Raw genomic sequence first — 17,359 nt, 5'->3', positions numbered from 1 at the left:
CCTCTGACAGACAATGGTGCTGCAGTTCCAATGTGGAGAGCTCTAGCTGTCAAACCACACGGGTCTTTCTGTCCTGTCGCGCTGTAGGGGTGTGAGCAGGGCCGGCCTGTAGAGTGGCGAGCTGGGCCCAGGGCGCCAGTATTCCGAGGGGCGCACGGAGCTGTGCACATTAAGGCAATAAAGACCCCCTGTCATCTTGCAACCGCCTTGTTCATGTCCCAGCGCCTCTGTCTGACTTGCCAGATTAGAGTTGATTGAATGCATTGATTAGGCTTTTGGGTCATGTTTTAACACCTCAGTGTTCCTTTCTTCACCCTCTTTCACTGTCTCACCCCTCCTGACGCACACCAACAGACCCATCACCGTTAGCAGCTAAGCTATCGGTGATTTAGGTTTGCTGGGGGACCCCGAGGTGTTTGGGTTCACGGGGCAGTCACTGCTCATCCAGGGACTGACCAGTCAACTTAAAAAGGACCCCCTGCTGCCTCATTTCAGACACAATTAGCAAGGGCGCCAAATGCCTAAAGCGCTATCTTAACAAATGCCGGCTTTGAGTGTAGGGCTGCAGCCGCACCTAGTGCCGGAATACACTCGCCATTAACTGTCACACACCCAAAACAGAGAGACTGACCACCGCATGCCAGCCACTGGGAGTACTGGTACGCTCTTAACCCTCAGGAGAAGTCCCGGTAGTCAGTGGGAGAGTATGGAGAAGTGCCGGTACTCAGTACCGGTGAGGACCGGCCCATTTAAAGCACTGGGTGTGAGCCACTTGTCGGCGGCCATCTTTAGTCTTACAAAGAGAGTCTTGGGGTTTTCCCCAGAGGTACCCCTTTCTTTACGAAATCTCAGGCAGTAGGCTTCCGCATCTAAGCCTAAATGGTCCAATATGATACGCTTCACTTCGGCGTAGGGGGTATCCCTGTTGGGGTTGGCCACTTGGTAGGCCGCTTGAGCTTCACCGACTAAGAGAGGGGCCAGAAAAAAAGGCCATTTGCTGATGGGCCAGCCACATGCCCTCTCCAAATTAAGCATAAAGGAGTCCGGGTCTTCTCCGGGTTAGTATTTCTGTACGGCTACTCCCGCAGACCCATGGGGAATGATTCTTTCTTCACTGTGACCCCGCGTGGGGGGTTCCGTCCACGATTTTGGGGGATCGATGTTCTGGGCAGACAGGGCTTTCATCTATATCTCCCGGTCGGCCTGTGCTGAGTTGAGCTGCTGTTCTACAACCCACTCGAGACGTTCCTGTCCTTTAATTAGCTGTTGCACTACGGTTTCCATCTCTTCTATACAGATGGGTGCAGTGCCCGCATTCTCCACCACTGTGACGGGGGCGGAAGGAATGGGCAGGAGATGGGTTCACGTTAGAGAAGGCTTTATTGCTGCGTACAAGTAATCTGTGCAGGTTTTCCTTGTATGCGCCACCCGGCGGGGGGATCTACTGCGGCTAGTCCTGCGGGTCTTCGGTTTGGCAGTCTCGGTCCTTCGGCATCCCTCTGGGCTCCTCCGGTGTCTGGGGTCGTCGACGTCCATGGCACCTGTGAAAGCCACACACCTGCCGGGTGTGTGGCAGGGCGGCTCGTGGGTATGGTGGCCTCCTGGCGTTATCTCCGTCGGTGGTACGGCTTCCCTTCTTCTCCTCTTCTCCTCAGCTCTTTCTCGGTCGTTCTCGCTTCGCTCCTCTTCCGACTCGCCTCTTCAACTTCCAACTCTCCCGGTGAACAAGCACCCCGTCTCTCTGCTTACTTCCGTATTTGACGCGGCTGCATCCACGTAGGGCCCCGCCCACTCCTCATGCGTCTCCCAGTTAAAGGGCCAGGGCATCCCTTCTTCCTCCGAAGCCCCGACAGGCGATTCTGCAGAGGGTAAGTCGTTCTGCAATGACAAGAAGAAAGGGAGGGGGTGATCTGTGTCCTCCGTGAGGGTCTTGTCACCCAAGTCCTGTTGTGCATGCGGTGTCACCCCGTTACACCGACATTGAGGCAGAGTCGAGGGAGGATCTCTGACCGACACTGAGGCAGAGTTGAGGGAGGATCTCTGACCAGCACTGAGGCAAAGTCGAGGCAGGCTCTCTGACCGACACTGAGGCAGAGTCGAGGGTGTATCTCTGACCGACACTGAGGCAGAGTCGAGGGAGGATCTCTGACCGACACTGAGGTAGAGTCGAGGGAGGATCTCTGACCGACACTGAGGCAGATTCGAGGGTGTATCTCTGACCGACACTGAGGCAGAGTCGAGGGAGGATCTCTGACTGACACTGAGGCAGAGTCGAGGGAGGATCTCTGACCGACACTGAGGCAGATTCGAGGGTGTATCTCTGACAGACACTGAGGCAGAGTCGAGGGAGGGTCTCTGTTTGACACTGAGGCAGGTGATCTCTGGCCGACACTGAGGCAGAGTTGAGGGTGGATCTCTGCCCGACACTGAGGCATGTGCAGCACAGGCTTGTTCGAGGCATGTGGGCTGCTAAATTCATATCTATTGCATAGATCGCCGTCTAGTGTTGGGTCCGGATGATTGCACATTGTTGTCCTGGAAGAGTCTTCGAAGTATCACGAGATAGGGGGCTCCTCCCCTGGACTACAGTGCGCATGGGCATCGACTCCATCCCCAGATTGTTTTTTTCCGCCATTGGGTTCGGATGTGGTTTCGACGTCTCCGTGTCGGAACCGAAAATATTTGTTCTTCAGGCCAAAAGGCCTTCGTTACCTGCGTCGGTATTGTTTGCGTACGGTCTCGAGCATCGTCCGGCTCTCTGAGCCGGAATTCTGCGGAGTCGAGGAACTCTTCGGACATCGAGGCCCTCTCGTCGCAGCAAGACCCCGACGTACTGAACATGGAGCGGAGCCCGTTCAAGTTCTGCCCCGTCTGTGGATCAAAATATCCACATATCGACGTGCATCCGGTCTGTAATAAATGCCTCTCGCCGGACCACAACGAGGATAACTGCATGGCCTGCTCTAAGTTCAGGTCAAAGAAGACGCTCAAGCATCGGCGCGCGGCGCGCCTCGAGGCCCAGCGAGCGACTCCGGCACCCGACAACATATTCGACGACCCCGCAGAAGAAGGTGGTAGCCATCATCTTCAGATTTCACCACCGTCGACGGAGGTCCAGGCCGATCCCGAATAACACGTCGAAGGACAGGGCCAAGACCTTGAATACGTCGAGGAGGTAGGGGACGACGAAGAAGTTTATGGGGCCGCGGAAGATAGCTCAGAGGAAGAGCTATGCCCCGAAAGCTACATGACTCAGGCTCAGGTCACGGGATCGCCACTCGGCCTTACCCACGACCCTGCACCGCTATCCCCGGCCCCGCCTTCTGGCCCGGCCACGGACACTCAAGCGGAGCCGCCATTGCACGTATCGAAACCGAAACCAAAACCTTCGGATTCGACGGCACCAAAGATGGCCGACGTCCAACCAAAAACTAAACCGAAACCATCGGATTCGACAACACCTAAAATGGCCGACGTCCAACAAAAAATATCAAAGCCTGCTCCTTCATCGACTCCGTCGCCCTCCGGCCCACAGAAGTCGAAGAAGGCTGTCGAGTCGACAGCGCCGCAAAAGGTGCCCAAGGAACCATCCTCTAAGAAGGCCGTCCATCAAGTGTCGAGCTCGGTTGCTCCGGTGCGGACTTCCAAGACTGTTGACACGCCTTCGGACGCCACTACGGCGCCTACAAGTAAACGCACGGTCGAATCAAAGTCGACTAAAAGCCACGACCCGAAGACCGGAGGCACTACGCATCGGCACAAAGATGCCGGATCTGCAGCAACGGCGTCGGTGCCAAAGGCTACTACGGAGACGCGACCCGTTAGAGCCGAAGATTCGTCGACGGAATACTCGTCGACACCGAGGGACTCCGACACTACCGAACATCGGTCGTCGGTTACAAAACCCTCTGCTTCCTTCACAAAGCAGGTCACCGACTCCCTCAAACGTATTCGGCAGAAGACTTTGTCGTCAACGGCTCCCACGCCGTCGGCTCCGACATCGGTGGACACACCTCCAAAGACCTCGACCAAGCTTCTCTACACTCTGCCACCTAAGGTGGCACCGAAGGCATTTGCACCCAGATCGGTGCCGAAAATCGCTGACACGTCGGAACCTTCAACGCAAAAAAGCCGCTTGGATCGACATCAAGCCTCAGAAGACCAATCTGAGCATTACATCGATGCCCAAACGGGGAAATTGACCCTCTACAAGAGGAAAATCACTTCCCAACCACTGGAATCCTATGTCATTCCACTAAAAAAGAAAAGGCCGGCACAGGACATTCCTGCCCTTGTTGAACCTATTCTCCCAACACCAAGAAGGAGTCCATCACCTTCCCCCAACCAATCAGGAGGAGAGGATGAGGACCAAGATGACCAGTACAATTTCCCAGTTGACAATGACCCTGATGTTCAACAGGACTCATATGACGACACTGGGGACCATGGTGGACATCAGGTGGTACAAGATCCACAGGGTTTTGGGGCACGTACATCACCAACAGAGGATTCAGAGCATTTAATGCTTTGATAGAGCGGGCAGCTGCAAATCATGATGTGGACATGCATGCTGACCCGGTGGAGGAAGATTTTTTGTTTGACACTTTCTCTGTTTCAGAAAGAACAGTTAAAATACTTCCTATGCTCAAAGGTGTCCTTAAACATGCCCCAGAGATCTTTAAGGAACCTACCAGGGCAAGAGTGGTGAACCCACGTATCGAGAAGAAATACAGGCCAGCACCTGGGGACCCTGCATATATTCGGGGACAGTTGCCCCTGGATTCGTTGGTGGTCGCCAATGCCCGCAAAAGGGCAAACTCCCAAACAACGGGTGAAGCTCCTCCCCCAGACAAGGAGTCGACAGTGCTTGAGGCATCCGGCAAAAGGGTGGCTGCGCAGGCTGCCAATATCTGGCGTATAGCAAACACACAGGCACTATTGGCACGATACGATAGGGCGCATTACGACACCCTAGAACAGCTCCTTCAACACCTACCTGATGAATTTAAGGAAGCAGCCGAAATGCTCATACAAGAGGGAAAGCTCATCTCAAACGCTGCAATAAAGTGTGCACTTGATGTGGCTGATACAGCGGCTAGGGGTATTAACACTAGCGTCATGTTAAGGCGACAAGCATGGCTTCGCATATCTGGATTTAAACCCGACATTCAAACAACAATACTCAACCAGCCCGTCAATCCTGACAGACTGTTTGGTCCAGATGTTGACACCACCCTTGAAAAGATTAAAAAGGACAATGAGACTGCTAAGTCCATGGGGGCGCTTCAATCTCAACAATTCAGGGGAAGCACTTTTCGTCGCTCAGGAGCACGTGGTGTTACCAGAGGATACTTGGGTCAACAAACACAATTCGCAAAAGGTGGTGCACAATCCTTGTACCCCAAGCAGGGTAGAGGGGGTTACAGAGGTAACAGTGCCAAGGGCAGGGGCAGAGGGAACAACAACTCCCGTTCCTCTGCCGCCAACAAACAGTGACTCTCTGTCACTGCCCCCCGACCATCCAACACCTGTCGGGGGGAGACTCCAACAGTTCCTGCCAGTCTGGACGTCCATCACCACAGACAGGTGGGTGAGAAAACTTATCCAGTACGGTTATTGTTTGGAGTTAACATCCACACCTCCCAACATTCCCCCAAGACACCGTCATATGTCGGCAGAGCACTTGCACTTATTGCAGCAGGAAGTTGTGGGGATGCTGCAAAAAGGAAAAATTGAAAAAAATTGAAAAATTGCATTTGTATAGCGCATAACTGCCCTAGGGCCTCGCAGCGCTTGAAGATAAAATGGTTTAGCGCAGGCTCGGGGCAGATCAGCAGGATTTAGCAAACAAATGCGTTTTCAAGGCCTTTCTGAACGAGAGGAGGTTGCTATTTCCTCGGATGGCAAAGGGGAGGGCCTTCCAAAGTCTGGTCGCCGAATGGGAAAAAGAGCGGCCACCCCAACGGGCTTTGTTAATTTTAGAGGAGGTGGCCAGCTGCAAGGTACCAGACCGAAGGGGGCGTGCTGGGACATAAGGCGTGACCAGAGGATGCAGAATCGCTGGGCCTACACGGTGAAAGGATTTGTGCATAATGCACAAAGCTTTAAACTGCACTCTGGCAGCCATTGGGAGCCAGTGGAGGTCTTTCAGAGCCTTCCTCGCCGACTGCCGACGGGACAGATTGAACAGTAGGCGGGCCGCACTGTTTTGTGTGACCTGAAGCCTCTGCAGTACCGAAGCCGGTGCTCCCAGGTAAAGAGCATTCCCATAATCCAGGCGAAAGAGAATCAGGGCCTGGACCATGATCCTCCTCGCCTGGAAAGGGAGCAAAGGGAGCACCCGCCGGAGCATCCTCATTAGTCCAAAGCAAGTGGCGGCAGTCTTAGTAGCCTGGACCGAGAAATCAAGGGCGGTGTCAAGCCAGATCCCGAGGCTCTTTATCTGGGACTTGGGGGCAGGGGGAGCGCCAAGACATGGAGGCCAGATGGGTGCAAGAGCAGACGGGGAGGGATTTCCGAGGAGAATGATGTCTGTCTTCTCCCCGTTAAGCTTCAAACAGGAGGCTTGCATCCATCTGGCAACAGCCTCTAGACAGGGGCCTAAGGTGTTGGATGATCCATCTGCGTGGTCTAACGAGACCACCAGCTGCGTATCATCCGCGTAGGTGACTATACGCACACCAAAGGGATGGACTATCCTGTTCAGAGGTTCCATGTAGGCGTTAAAGAGGGTCGGGCTCAGGGAGGAGCCCTGAGGGACCCCACACCTGAGAGGGTGTTTGGGAGAGACTGTCTCACCCTCGAAGACCTGAAAAAAGCGCTCACTCAGAAAGGAGGTAAGCCAGTCTAGAGCCGCGCCCGACACGCCCATGCCCGCCAGTCGGTGTAATAGCGTGGCATGGTTCACTGTGTCGAACGCGGCGCTAAGGTCTAACAGGATAATGGCCACCTTTCCTCCCCGATCCAAAGTCGTTCTTGCTTCCTCTGTAACCGCCAACATGGCTGTTTCTGTGCCATGTTGAGGGCGAAAACCTGTCTGGGAGGCACGCAACAGACAGTTGGACTCCAAATAGTCTGTTAAGATATTGTTGGCGTGCCTCTCCAGCAGTTTACTCAGCCAGGGGAGCAGCGAAATGGGGCGGTAGTTGGACAAGTTGCTCTGGTCCAGGGAGGGCTTTTTGAGAAGCGCCCTCACCATGGCGCACTTCCAGGGGAGTGGGACCGATCTGGACACGATGGAGGTGTTTAAGGCTTCCAGGATGACAGGACGAATAACGTCCAAAAAAGGCGCAATCAAACTCGTACCAGTGGAGGAGGAAGGAACAGGAGTCTATTCCCTGTACTTCCTCATCCCAAAAAAGGACGGATCCCTCAGACCCATTCTGGATCTACGCCCCCTCAACATGTATATACTGTCAGAACACTTTCACATGCTGACACTGCAACAGATTCTTCCCCTGCTAAACCAAGGGGATTTCCTAGCAACCTTGGACCTCAAGGATGCTTATTTCCACATCCCACTCCACCCATCCCACAGAAGGTACCTCAGGTTCACCATTCAAAACAGGCACTATCAGTTCAAAGTCCTACCCTTCGGGGTGACTACTGCCCCCAGAGTGTTTACAAAGTGTCTGGCGACAGTGGCGGCGCACCTCAGGAGGCAGAACATACATGTCTACCCGTACCTAGACGACTGGCTTGTTCAAGCAAAGTCGGAACAACAGTGCGCCGCGGACATGTCCCACACTATTCACCTCCTTCACAGTCTGGGGTTCTCGCTAAACTACCCAAAGTCGCACCTTCAACCAGCCCATGTGCGGCAGTATCTGGGCGCGACAATAAACACCCTGACTGCTATGGCTCAGCCAAACCCAGTCAGGATCGACAATATTCAATCGCTGATCCAGAGGTTCAGACCGCAACACTCCCTACCAGCGAGAGTGTTCATGCAGTTGATAGGCATGATGGCCTCCTGCATCTTCATAGTCCCGCACGCGAGGTTGCACATGCGTCCGCTCCAAGAATGCTTGGCAAATCAGTGGACACAGGCTCAAGGACAACTGACAGACCTAGTGTTGGTGACCGGTCGGGCATACAACTCTCTGCATTGGTGGAATCCACACAACCTTTGCAAGGGACGACCGTTCCAAGAGCCAGTGCCACAGATTATCCTAACGACGGACGCATCTCTCCAAGGGTGGGGAGCTCATGTGCTCCACTACACTGTGCAGGGACTGTGGTCCACTCAGCAACAGAAGTTGCACATCAACTACCTGGAATTGATGGCGATCTTCATGGCGCTAAAATCCTTCAAAGTACATCTGTGCAACAAAGTCGTGTTGATCCGGACGGACAACATGACAGCAATGTACTACATCCAAAAGCAGGGTGGTACTCACTCGCCATAGCTGTCTCATCTGGCTCAGAGCATGTGGAAGTGGGCCATTCAGAGGAACATTTTCCTCATGGCGGAACACCTCCCGGGCAAGGACAATCAGATGGCGGATCTGCTCAGCAGATACAGCCATCAAATGCACGAGTGGGAGATACATCCATCAGTACTCCACCCGTACTTCCAGCAGTGGGGTCATCCAGAGATAGACCTGTTTGCCACAAGGGAAAACGCAAAATGCCAAAGCTTTGCCGCCAGGTTCCCTCACCCGGAATCGCAAGGGAATGCGATATGGATGAACTGGTCCGGCAAATTTGTGTACGCTTTTCCCCCAGCGCCTCTCATTCCGCTGGTGGCAAGAAAGCTGAAGCAACACTCGATGACTCTCATCCTAGTTGCTCCAACATGGGCACGCCAACCATGGTACACCACGTTTCTAGAACTGTCCGTGGTACCGCATCAAAGGCTGCATCTCACATCCAGGCTCTTGACGCAGAACCATGGCGACATTCACCATCCGGATCCGCAACAGCTCAATCTGGCGATCTGGCTCCTGAGGTCTTAGAATTTGGCTACCTCAACCTGCCTCCAGAATGCATGGACATCTGCCGGGAGGCAAGAAAGCCCACTACCAGAGCTTGCTATGCGGCAAAATGGAAGCGGTTTGTCATTTACTGTACAAACCACAATATCAACCCGCTAGATGCATCCATTCCTAACATCATCTGCTATTTGTTACATCTTTACAAATGCAATCTAGCGTACGCTTCCATTCGGATACATTTATCCGCCATAGCGACTTATCTCCAGAATAGGCAGCATCTCTCTGTTTTCAGGGTGCCTGCCATTAAAGCCTTCCTAGAGGGACTGAAGCGAGTCATTCCTCCAAGAACACCACCAGCTCCAGTGTGGAACCTCAATGTGGTCCTCACTAGGCTGATGGGCCCACCTTTCGAGCCACTGCACTCCTGCGAAATTCAATTTCTAACATGGAAAGTGGCTTTTCTCATTGCTATTACATCGCTCAGACGTGTTAGTGAGCTGCAAGCGCTCACAATCCAAGAGCCATTCATCCAAATACATTCCAACAGGGTAGTGCTCCGCACTAACCCCAAATTCCTTCCTAAGGTGGTGTCACAGTTTCATATCAACCAAACTATTGACCTGCCCGCATTCTTCCAAAACCCACAAACAGTAGCGGAAAGAATGCTTCATACATTGGACGTTAGGAGAGCGTTGATGTACTACATTGACAGAACACAACACTTTAGGAAAACACAACAACTTTTTGTTGCCTTCTCAGCACAGCACAAAGGCAACCCCATTTCCAAAGCAGGAATAGCCAGATGGATTGTTAAGTGCATTCAAATCTGTTATCAAACGGCTAAGCGTACTTTAACAATACCCCCAAGGGCGCACTCCACACGCAAGTTGGGGGCCTCCATGGCTTTCCTGGGGAACATTCCTTTGGAAGACATTTGTAGAGCAGCCATATGGTCTACGCCACACACATTTACCAAACATTACTGTGTCGATGTGCATTCCAAACAGCAAGCAGCTGTAGGACAGGCTGTTCTCAAGACACTTTTTCAAGCTTCTGCAGCTGGCACGGGCAACCGCCCTTAATGGAGGGACTGCTATGTATTCTATGCAATAGATATGAATTTAGCAGCCCACATGCCTCGAACTGAATATGCTACTTACCAGTATGCATCTGTTCTTGGCATGTAGGGCTGCTAACATTCATATCGCTCGCCCTCCTCCCCGGTGCCCGTAGCGGCTGCAGATACTCTCTTGCATTCATCATTAGCATGGACATCCTTTACACTATTTCACTCCATCTCTGCCACAATGGCTAAAAACAATCTGGGGATGGAGTCGATGCCCATGCGCACTGTAGTCCAGGGGAGGAGCCACCTATCTCGTGATACTTCGAAGACTCTTCCAGGACAACAATGTGCAATCATCCGGACCCAACACTAGGCGGCGATCTATGCAATAGATATGAATGTTAGCAGCCCTACATGCCAAGAACAGATGCATACTGGTAAGTAGCATATTCATTTCTTATCGTGATTTCAGTATCTTGGCCCAAGAAGGACACAGATTTTCTATCAGATATCATCATTGTCCCACCATAGAAAATCTAGATGACACCCGGTGTGTAAGTCTATACATTGGCACCACTTTTTCCGCCAGAGGCAAAATTTGAACGTCTTTGTCCAAACTAAATTAAAAAAAAAATTAATAACAGTATGGGATATTATATTCGTGATGGAGTCATGTTAAGAACGTCTGTAGCTCTGGAACATGCTTTGACAGATGTTTCTCTGGTTCCCAAATTCTTTTTCTCCCGACGCCTTTCACTCTTCCAAACTCGGTAGTGGAATATATCAGTCTGGACGGAGTCAAGGCGGAGAGCTGAGGACACTGCTGGTGAGTCTTTCTAAGGAGTAGCTGTTTACACCCTTGAGTACTCCTGACCCCATTTCTACTGAAGCACTAGTGGCAGCAGAGGAGATGTGATGCTTGTGTAAGAGGTCGGTAACATTTTCCTTTTTCAACATCTTAGTGATGCTTTTGCCATTGACTCCTTTCTGGCAGCCTGCACCCTTGAATGTGGCCATCTCTCCTTGTCTGTCATTCTTAGCTCCTGTTTTGCCTGTCTTCTACAGGTCTCCAAAGCAGCCGTCGATCTCATGAACTACTGTGAGCAGCATGCCAAGAATGACCCCTTGTTGGTTGGGGTACCCACGTCGGAGAACCCCTTTAAGGACAAAAAGCCCTGCATCATCCTCTAGTCGCTGTTTGCAACATCCTGCACCAATTCAAGACATCTTGAATCACAGCGTGAAGGATTAAACACAAAGTGTCAGGGTTAGGTACAATTCAAAGCTACATTTGAAAATAAATTGGTGCTAGTATTTCAGTGGGCTTCAAAGTACCGAATGAAGAGTAAGTTTTCGGATGACAGAATAATTTGAGTTTCAATGCAGTGTATGCAGGCAGCAGACACTGACCCGGGGTACCGTGTGCGGACTGCGCTGCAACACCAGAGGAGGCCCACGGATTCGGACATGCGTTGCTTGTTTCAGCTGCAGCACCTGAGATCCGCTTCGGGCTCAGTACTCTTCTGTACTAAGGCTCTGTATGTAGAGTCTAGAACGTGAGGCTTAGAGGCGGACCAGTTATTTTATTCTTTTTACAAAGATTGAATGTTTTGGAATATAATGGCTGTCTTACCGTGCTGCTCTGATGCCCCTTTGGGAACCCTCCGAACCTTATCAGTTGTATTATTGTCTGTGACCATCTCATGAAAGAATGTAGTATGTTTCTGCATGACGGTCCCTCGACCGTGTGTAAATAGATGTATCATGAACTCTGGCTGCTTCTTAGAGAGCCTTATCAGATTCTGGGGTTCATTCGCCCCTCGCCATCCAGTCATTCTGAGTGTCACACATTGCTGAGGGAGGTGTGGCCATGCTAAGCTTGAGGTCAGTTATGTTGGAGTGTAGCCATGCTAAGCTTGAGGTCAGGTCTGTTGGAGTGTAGCCATGCTAAGCTTGAGGTCAGGTATGTTGGAGTGTAGCCATGCTAAGCCTGAGCTCAGGTCTGTTGGAGTGTAGCCATGCTGAGCTTGAGGTCAGGTCTGTTGGGCTGTGGCTATGCTAAGCTTGAGATCAGGTCTGTTGGAGTGTAGCCATGCTAAGCTTGAGGTCAGGTCTGTTGGAGTGTAGCCATGCTAAGCCTGAGGTCAGGTCTGTTGGGCTGTGGCTATGCTAAGCTTGAGGTCAGGTCTGTTGGAGTTTAGCCATGCTAAGCTTTAGGTCAGGTCTGTTGGAGTGTAGCCATGCTAAGCGTGAGGTCAGGTCTGTTGGAGTGTAGTCATGCTAAGCTTGAGGTCAGGTCTGTGTGTAGCCATGCTAAGCTTGAGGTCAGGTCTGTTGGAGTGTGGCTATGCTAAGCTTGAGGTCAGATCTGTTGGAGTGTAGCCATGCTAAGCTTGAGGTCAGGTCTGTTGGAGTGTAGTCATGCTAAGCTTGAGGTCAGGTCTGTGTGTAGCCATGCTAAGCTTGAGGTCAGATCTGTTGGAGTGTAGCCATGCTAAGCTTGAGGTCAGGTCTGTTGGAGTGTGGCTATGCTAAGCTTGAGGTCAAATCTGTTGGAGTGTAGCCATGCTAAGCTTGAGGTCAGATCTGTTGGGGTGTGGCTATGCTAAGATTGAGGTCAGGCCTGTTGAGCTATGACCAAGTTAAGCTTTAGATCAGAATTTATTCTGTGCTGGCTTAGGTGTTACCATGCTCAGCTGTAGAATGTTTTATTCTTTACCACCAGAGCTCTGCCCATGCTAAGCTGTACATTAGACCTTATCCTGGATTGGTGGGTTGTGGTCATGGTAAGCTTTAAGTTAGACCTAATTCTGCTCCGACGGTGCCACGGTCATGCTAAGCTGTACATTAGAATTTACACTGTGCTGGTGGAATGTGGCCATGCTAAGCTGTAAAACCATACTTTATTTTGCTCTGGTGGAGATAAGGCCACATTAAGCTGTAGAATATACTTTGTTCTGCTCTGGTAGAGGTGTGGCCATGCTAAGCTGTATATTTGGCTTTAACCGCAGTAGGAGAGGCGTGGCTCTGCTAAGGCCCAAGTTCAGCTCCATTCTGCGGTAATAAAGGTGCCATACTAAGCTTTACTTTGGGCATTATTCTCTATATTATCACTTTTATTTTCTAAGCAGAATGACAAAGGACATTTCGAAATGGATTCTGTAAAACTCTTATCTACATTTTGTACTCTGAACTTTGGCCAAAGTGAGTGGATGCAACAAGGTGCCTACCAGCGGCTCCCTGCCTTCTCACTTCATCATCCACTGCTACTTTCTCCAGTACTGTTAAAACACTGCCTCTTTCTCATTCTGTGACTGAGTGGGTACTCCATCCTTGTGTCCTTTCGCTCACCTTCTCACTCCGTTGAAGGCTTCTGCTGGTACTTGTTTTCCCTTTCTTTCTATGTTCTTGATCTGTCCTAGGGACCAATCTTAAGTTTGAAATGTACTGACCCAGATGTGTTCACTGGAGAAGGTGATGTCCACGAGCCTGGTCTGAGATGAGGGTCAGAACAGGCACATCACAGGCATTAAACTTTGTGTTCAGGAGAGTTGGAGTTCACTCAATCCTGAGCCGCTCTCATATGATGTGTACACGGCCCGCATGTGAGCCTAATGTTTTACGTATGTATATGTTCCTGTGCCATGAAGCTGATGGCATGCAATATATACAAGTCTCCGTGCCACGAGCCTGATGCTCTATGAATATATAGCAGGCCAAGAGCCAGATGTTGTGCAATGTATACCCATCCCTTTACCTTGAAGACATTCAAATATTTGCAAATCCCTGGTCACAAGTCTATTGGTGTATCTGGTGTACCACACAGCATAGGCGATGCTGTGCAATGCTCCCTGATAGAAGGTCCTGTGCCACACAGCATAGGCGATGATGTGCAATGCTCCCTGATAGAAGGTCCTGTGCCACACAGCATAGGCAATGCTGTGCAATGCTCCCGGATAGAAGGCCCTGTGCCACACAGCATAGGCGATGCTGTGCAATGCTCCCGGATAGAAGGTCCTGTGCCACACAGCATAGGCGATGCTGTGCAATGCTCTCTGATTGAAGGTCCTGTGCCACACAGCATAGGTGATGCTGTGCAATGCTCCCTGATAGAAGGTCCTGTGCCACACAGCATAGGTGATGCTGTGCAATGCTCCCTGATAGAAGGTCTTGTGCCACACAGCGTAGGCGATGCCGTGCAATGCTCCCTGATAGAAGGTCCTATGCCACACAGCATAGGAGATGCTGTACAATGCTCCCTGATAGAAGGACCTGTGCCACACAGCATAGGAGATGCTGTACAATGCTCCCCGATTGAAGGTCCTGTGCCACACAGCGTAGGCGATGCTGTACAATGCTCCCTGATAGAAGGACCTGTGCCACACAGCATAGGAGATGCTGTACAATGCTCCCTGATAGAAGGACCTGTGCCACACAGCATAGGCGATGCTGTGCAATGCTCTCTGATTGAAGGTCCTGTGCCACACAGCATAGGCGATGCCGTGCAATGCTCCCTGATAGAAGGTCCTGTGCCACACAGCATAGGCGATGCTGTGCAATGCTCCCTGATAGAAGGACCTGTGCCACACAGCATAGGAGATGCTGTGCAATGCTCACGATAGAAGGTCCTTTGCCACACAGCATAGGCGATGCTGTGCAATGCTCCCGGATAGAAGGTCCTGTGACACACAGCGTATGCGATGCTGTGCAGTGCTCCTGATAGAAGGTCCTGTGCTACACAGTATAGGCGATGCTGTGCAATGCTCCCTGATAGAAGGTCCTGTGCCACACAGCGTAGGCGACGCCGTGCAATGCTCCTGGATAGAAGGTCCTGTGCTACATACCGTAGGCGATGCTGTGCAATGCTCCTGGATAGAAGGTCCTGTGCTACACAGCATAGGCAATGCTGTGCAATGCTCCCTGATAGAAGGTCCTGTGCCACACAGCATAGGCGATGCTGTGCAATGCTCCCTGATAGGTCCTGTGCTACACAGCATAGGCGATGCTGTGCAATGCTCCCTGATAGAAGGTCCTGTGCCACACAGCATAGGCGATGCTGTGCAATGCTCCCTGATAGGTCGTGTGCCACACAGCGTAGGCGATGCTCTGCAATGCTCCCTGATAGAAGGTCCTGTGCCACACAGCATAGGCAATGCTGTACAATGCTCCCGGATAGAAGGTCCTGTGCCACACAGCATAGGCGATGCTGTGCAATGCTCCTGGTTAGAAGGTCCTGTGCCACATAGCGTAGGCGATTCTGTGCAATGCTCCCGGATAGAAGGTCCTGTGCCACACAGTGTAGGCGATTCTGTGCAATGCTCCCGGATAGAAGGTCCTGTGCCACACAGTGTATGCAATGCTGTGCAGTGCTCTCGGATAGAAGGTCCTGTGCCACACAGTGTATGCGATGCTGTGCAGTGCTCTCGGATAGAAGGTCCTGTGCCACACAGTGTAGGCGATTCTGTGCAATGCTCAAGGATAGAAGGTCATGTGCTACACAGCGTATGGGATTCTGTGCAATGCTCTTGGATAGACGGTCTTGTGCCACACAGCATAGGCGATGCTGTGCAATGCTCCCGGATAGAAGGTCCTGTGCCACACACAGTATGTGATGCTGTGCAGTGCTCTCGGATGGAAGGTCCTGTGCCACGCAGCATAGGCGATTCCGTGCAATGCTCACGGATAGAAGCTCCCGTGCCACACAGCATAGGCGATGCTGTTCAATGCTCCCAGGTAGAAGGTCCTGTGCCACACAGCGTAGGTGATGCTGTGCAGTGCTCTCAGATAGAAGGTCCTGTGCCACACAGCGTATGCGATGCTGTGCAGTGCTCTCGGATAAAAGGTCCTGTGCCACACAGCGTAGGTGATGCTGTGCAATGATCCTAGATAGGTCCTGTGCCACACAGCGTAGGCGATGCCGCGCAATGCTCCTAGATAGAAGGTCCTGTGCCACGCAGCGTAAGCGATGCTGTGGAATGCTCCCTGATAGAAGGTCCTGTGCTACATACCGTTGGTGATGCTGTGCAATCTTCTTGGATAGAAGGTCCTGTGCCACATAGCATTGGCAATGCTGTGCAATGCTCTTGGATAGAAGGTCCTGTGCCACATAGCGTAGGCAATGCTGTGCAATACTCTCGGATCGAAGGTCCTGTTCCACATAGCGTAGGCGATGCTGTGCAATGCCCCGTATAGAAAGTCCCTTGCCACATAGCGTAGGCAATGCTGTGCAATGGTCCCTGATAGAAGGTCCTGTGCCACACAGCGTAGGCGATGCTGTGCAATGCCCGTATAGAAGGTCTGTGCCAGACAGCGTAGGCGATACTGTGCAATGCCCCGTATAGAAGGTCCTGTGCCACACAGCATAGGTGATGCTGTGCAATGCTCCTGTGCCACATACAATAGGCGATGCTGTGCAATGCTCTCGAATAGAAGGTCTTGTGCCACAGCCCGTAGGCGATGCTGTGCAATGCTCTCGGATAGAACGTCCTGTGCCACACAGCGTAGGCGATGCTGTGCAATGCCCCGTATAGAAGGTCCTGTGCCACATAGCGTAGGCAATTCTGTGCAATGCTCCCGGATAGAAGGTCTTGTGCCACACAGCGTAGGCGATGCTGTGCAGTGCTCTCGGATGGACGGGCTTGTGCCACACAATGTATGCAATGCTGTACAATGCTCCCGGATAGAAGGTCTTGTGCCAAACAGCGTAGGCGATGCTGTGCAATGCTCACAGATAGAAGGTCCTGTGCTACACAGTGTAGGCGATGCTGTGCAGTGCTCTCGGATAGACTGTGTTGTGCCACACATCGTGTGCAATGCTCCCGGATAGAAGGTCCTGTGCCACACAGCATAGTCGATGCTGTGCAATGCTCCTGTATAGAAGGTCCTATGCCACATAGCGTAGGCAATGCTGTGCAATGCTCCGCGATAGAAGGTCCTGTGCCACACAGCATAGGCGATGCTGTGCAATGCTCCCGCATAGAAGGTCCTGTGCTACACAGCGTAGGCGATGCTGTGCAATGCTCACGGATAGGAGGTCCTGTGCCACACAGCATAGGCGATGCTGTGCAATGCTCACAGATAGAAGGTCCTGTGCCACACAGCGTATGCGATGATGTGCAATGCTCCTGGATAGAAGGTCCTGTGCCACACAGCGTAGGCGATGCCGTGCAATGCTCCTGGATAGAAGGTCCTGTCTCATACAGCGTAGGCGATTCTGTGCAATGCTCCTGGATAGAAGGTCTTGTGCCACATAGCGTAGGCAATCCTGTGCAGTGCTCTCAGATAGACGGCCTTGTGCCACACAGCGTATACAATACTGTGTAATGCTCAAGGATAGAAGGTCCTGTGCTACACAACG

At 51.8% G+C, this 17,359-nt stretch overlaps 1 protein-coding gene across 2 annotated transcripts in view; it reads left to right on the top strand.

Annotated features, from left to right (window-relative positions):
• The window catches only part of GNG7 (G protein subunit gamma 7), a 76,391-nt gene extending 63,303 nt beyond the window's left edge, over window positions 1–13,088 (top strand). For both annotated transcript variants that reach the window (XM_078670387.1, XM_078670386.1), the window contains one exon: window positions 11,068–13,088. In XM_078670387.1, the coding sequence (XP_078526513.1) occupies window positions 11,068–11,193 (126 nt within the window). In that variant the 3' untranslated portion in view covers window positions 11,194–13,088. The remainder of the gene's footprint in view (window positions 1–11,067) is intronic.
• Window positions 13,089–17,359: the final 4,271 nt, after the last annotated feature.

The sequence above is a fragment of the Lissotriton helveticus genome, chromosome 12 (assembly GCF_964261635.1).
Source record: "Lissotriton helveticus chromosome 12, aLisHel1.1, whole genome shotgun sequence".
Taxonomy (NCBI): domain Eukaryota; kingdom Metazoa; phylum Chordata; class Amphibia; order Caudata; family Salamandridae; genus Lissotriton; species Lissotriton helveticus.
This window is presented reverse-complemented; position numbering and strand designations above follow the sequence as displayed.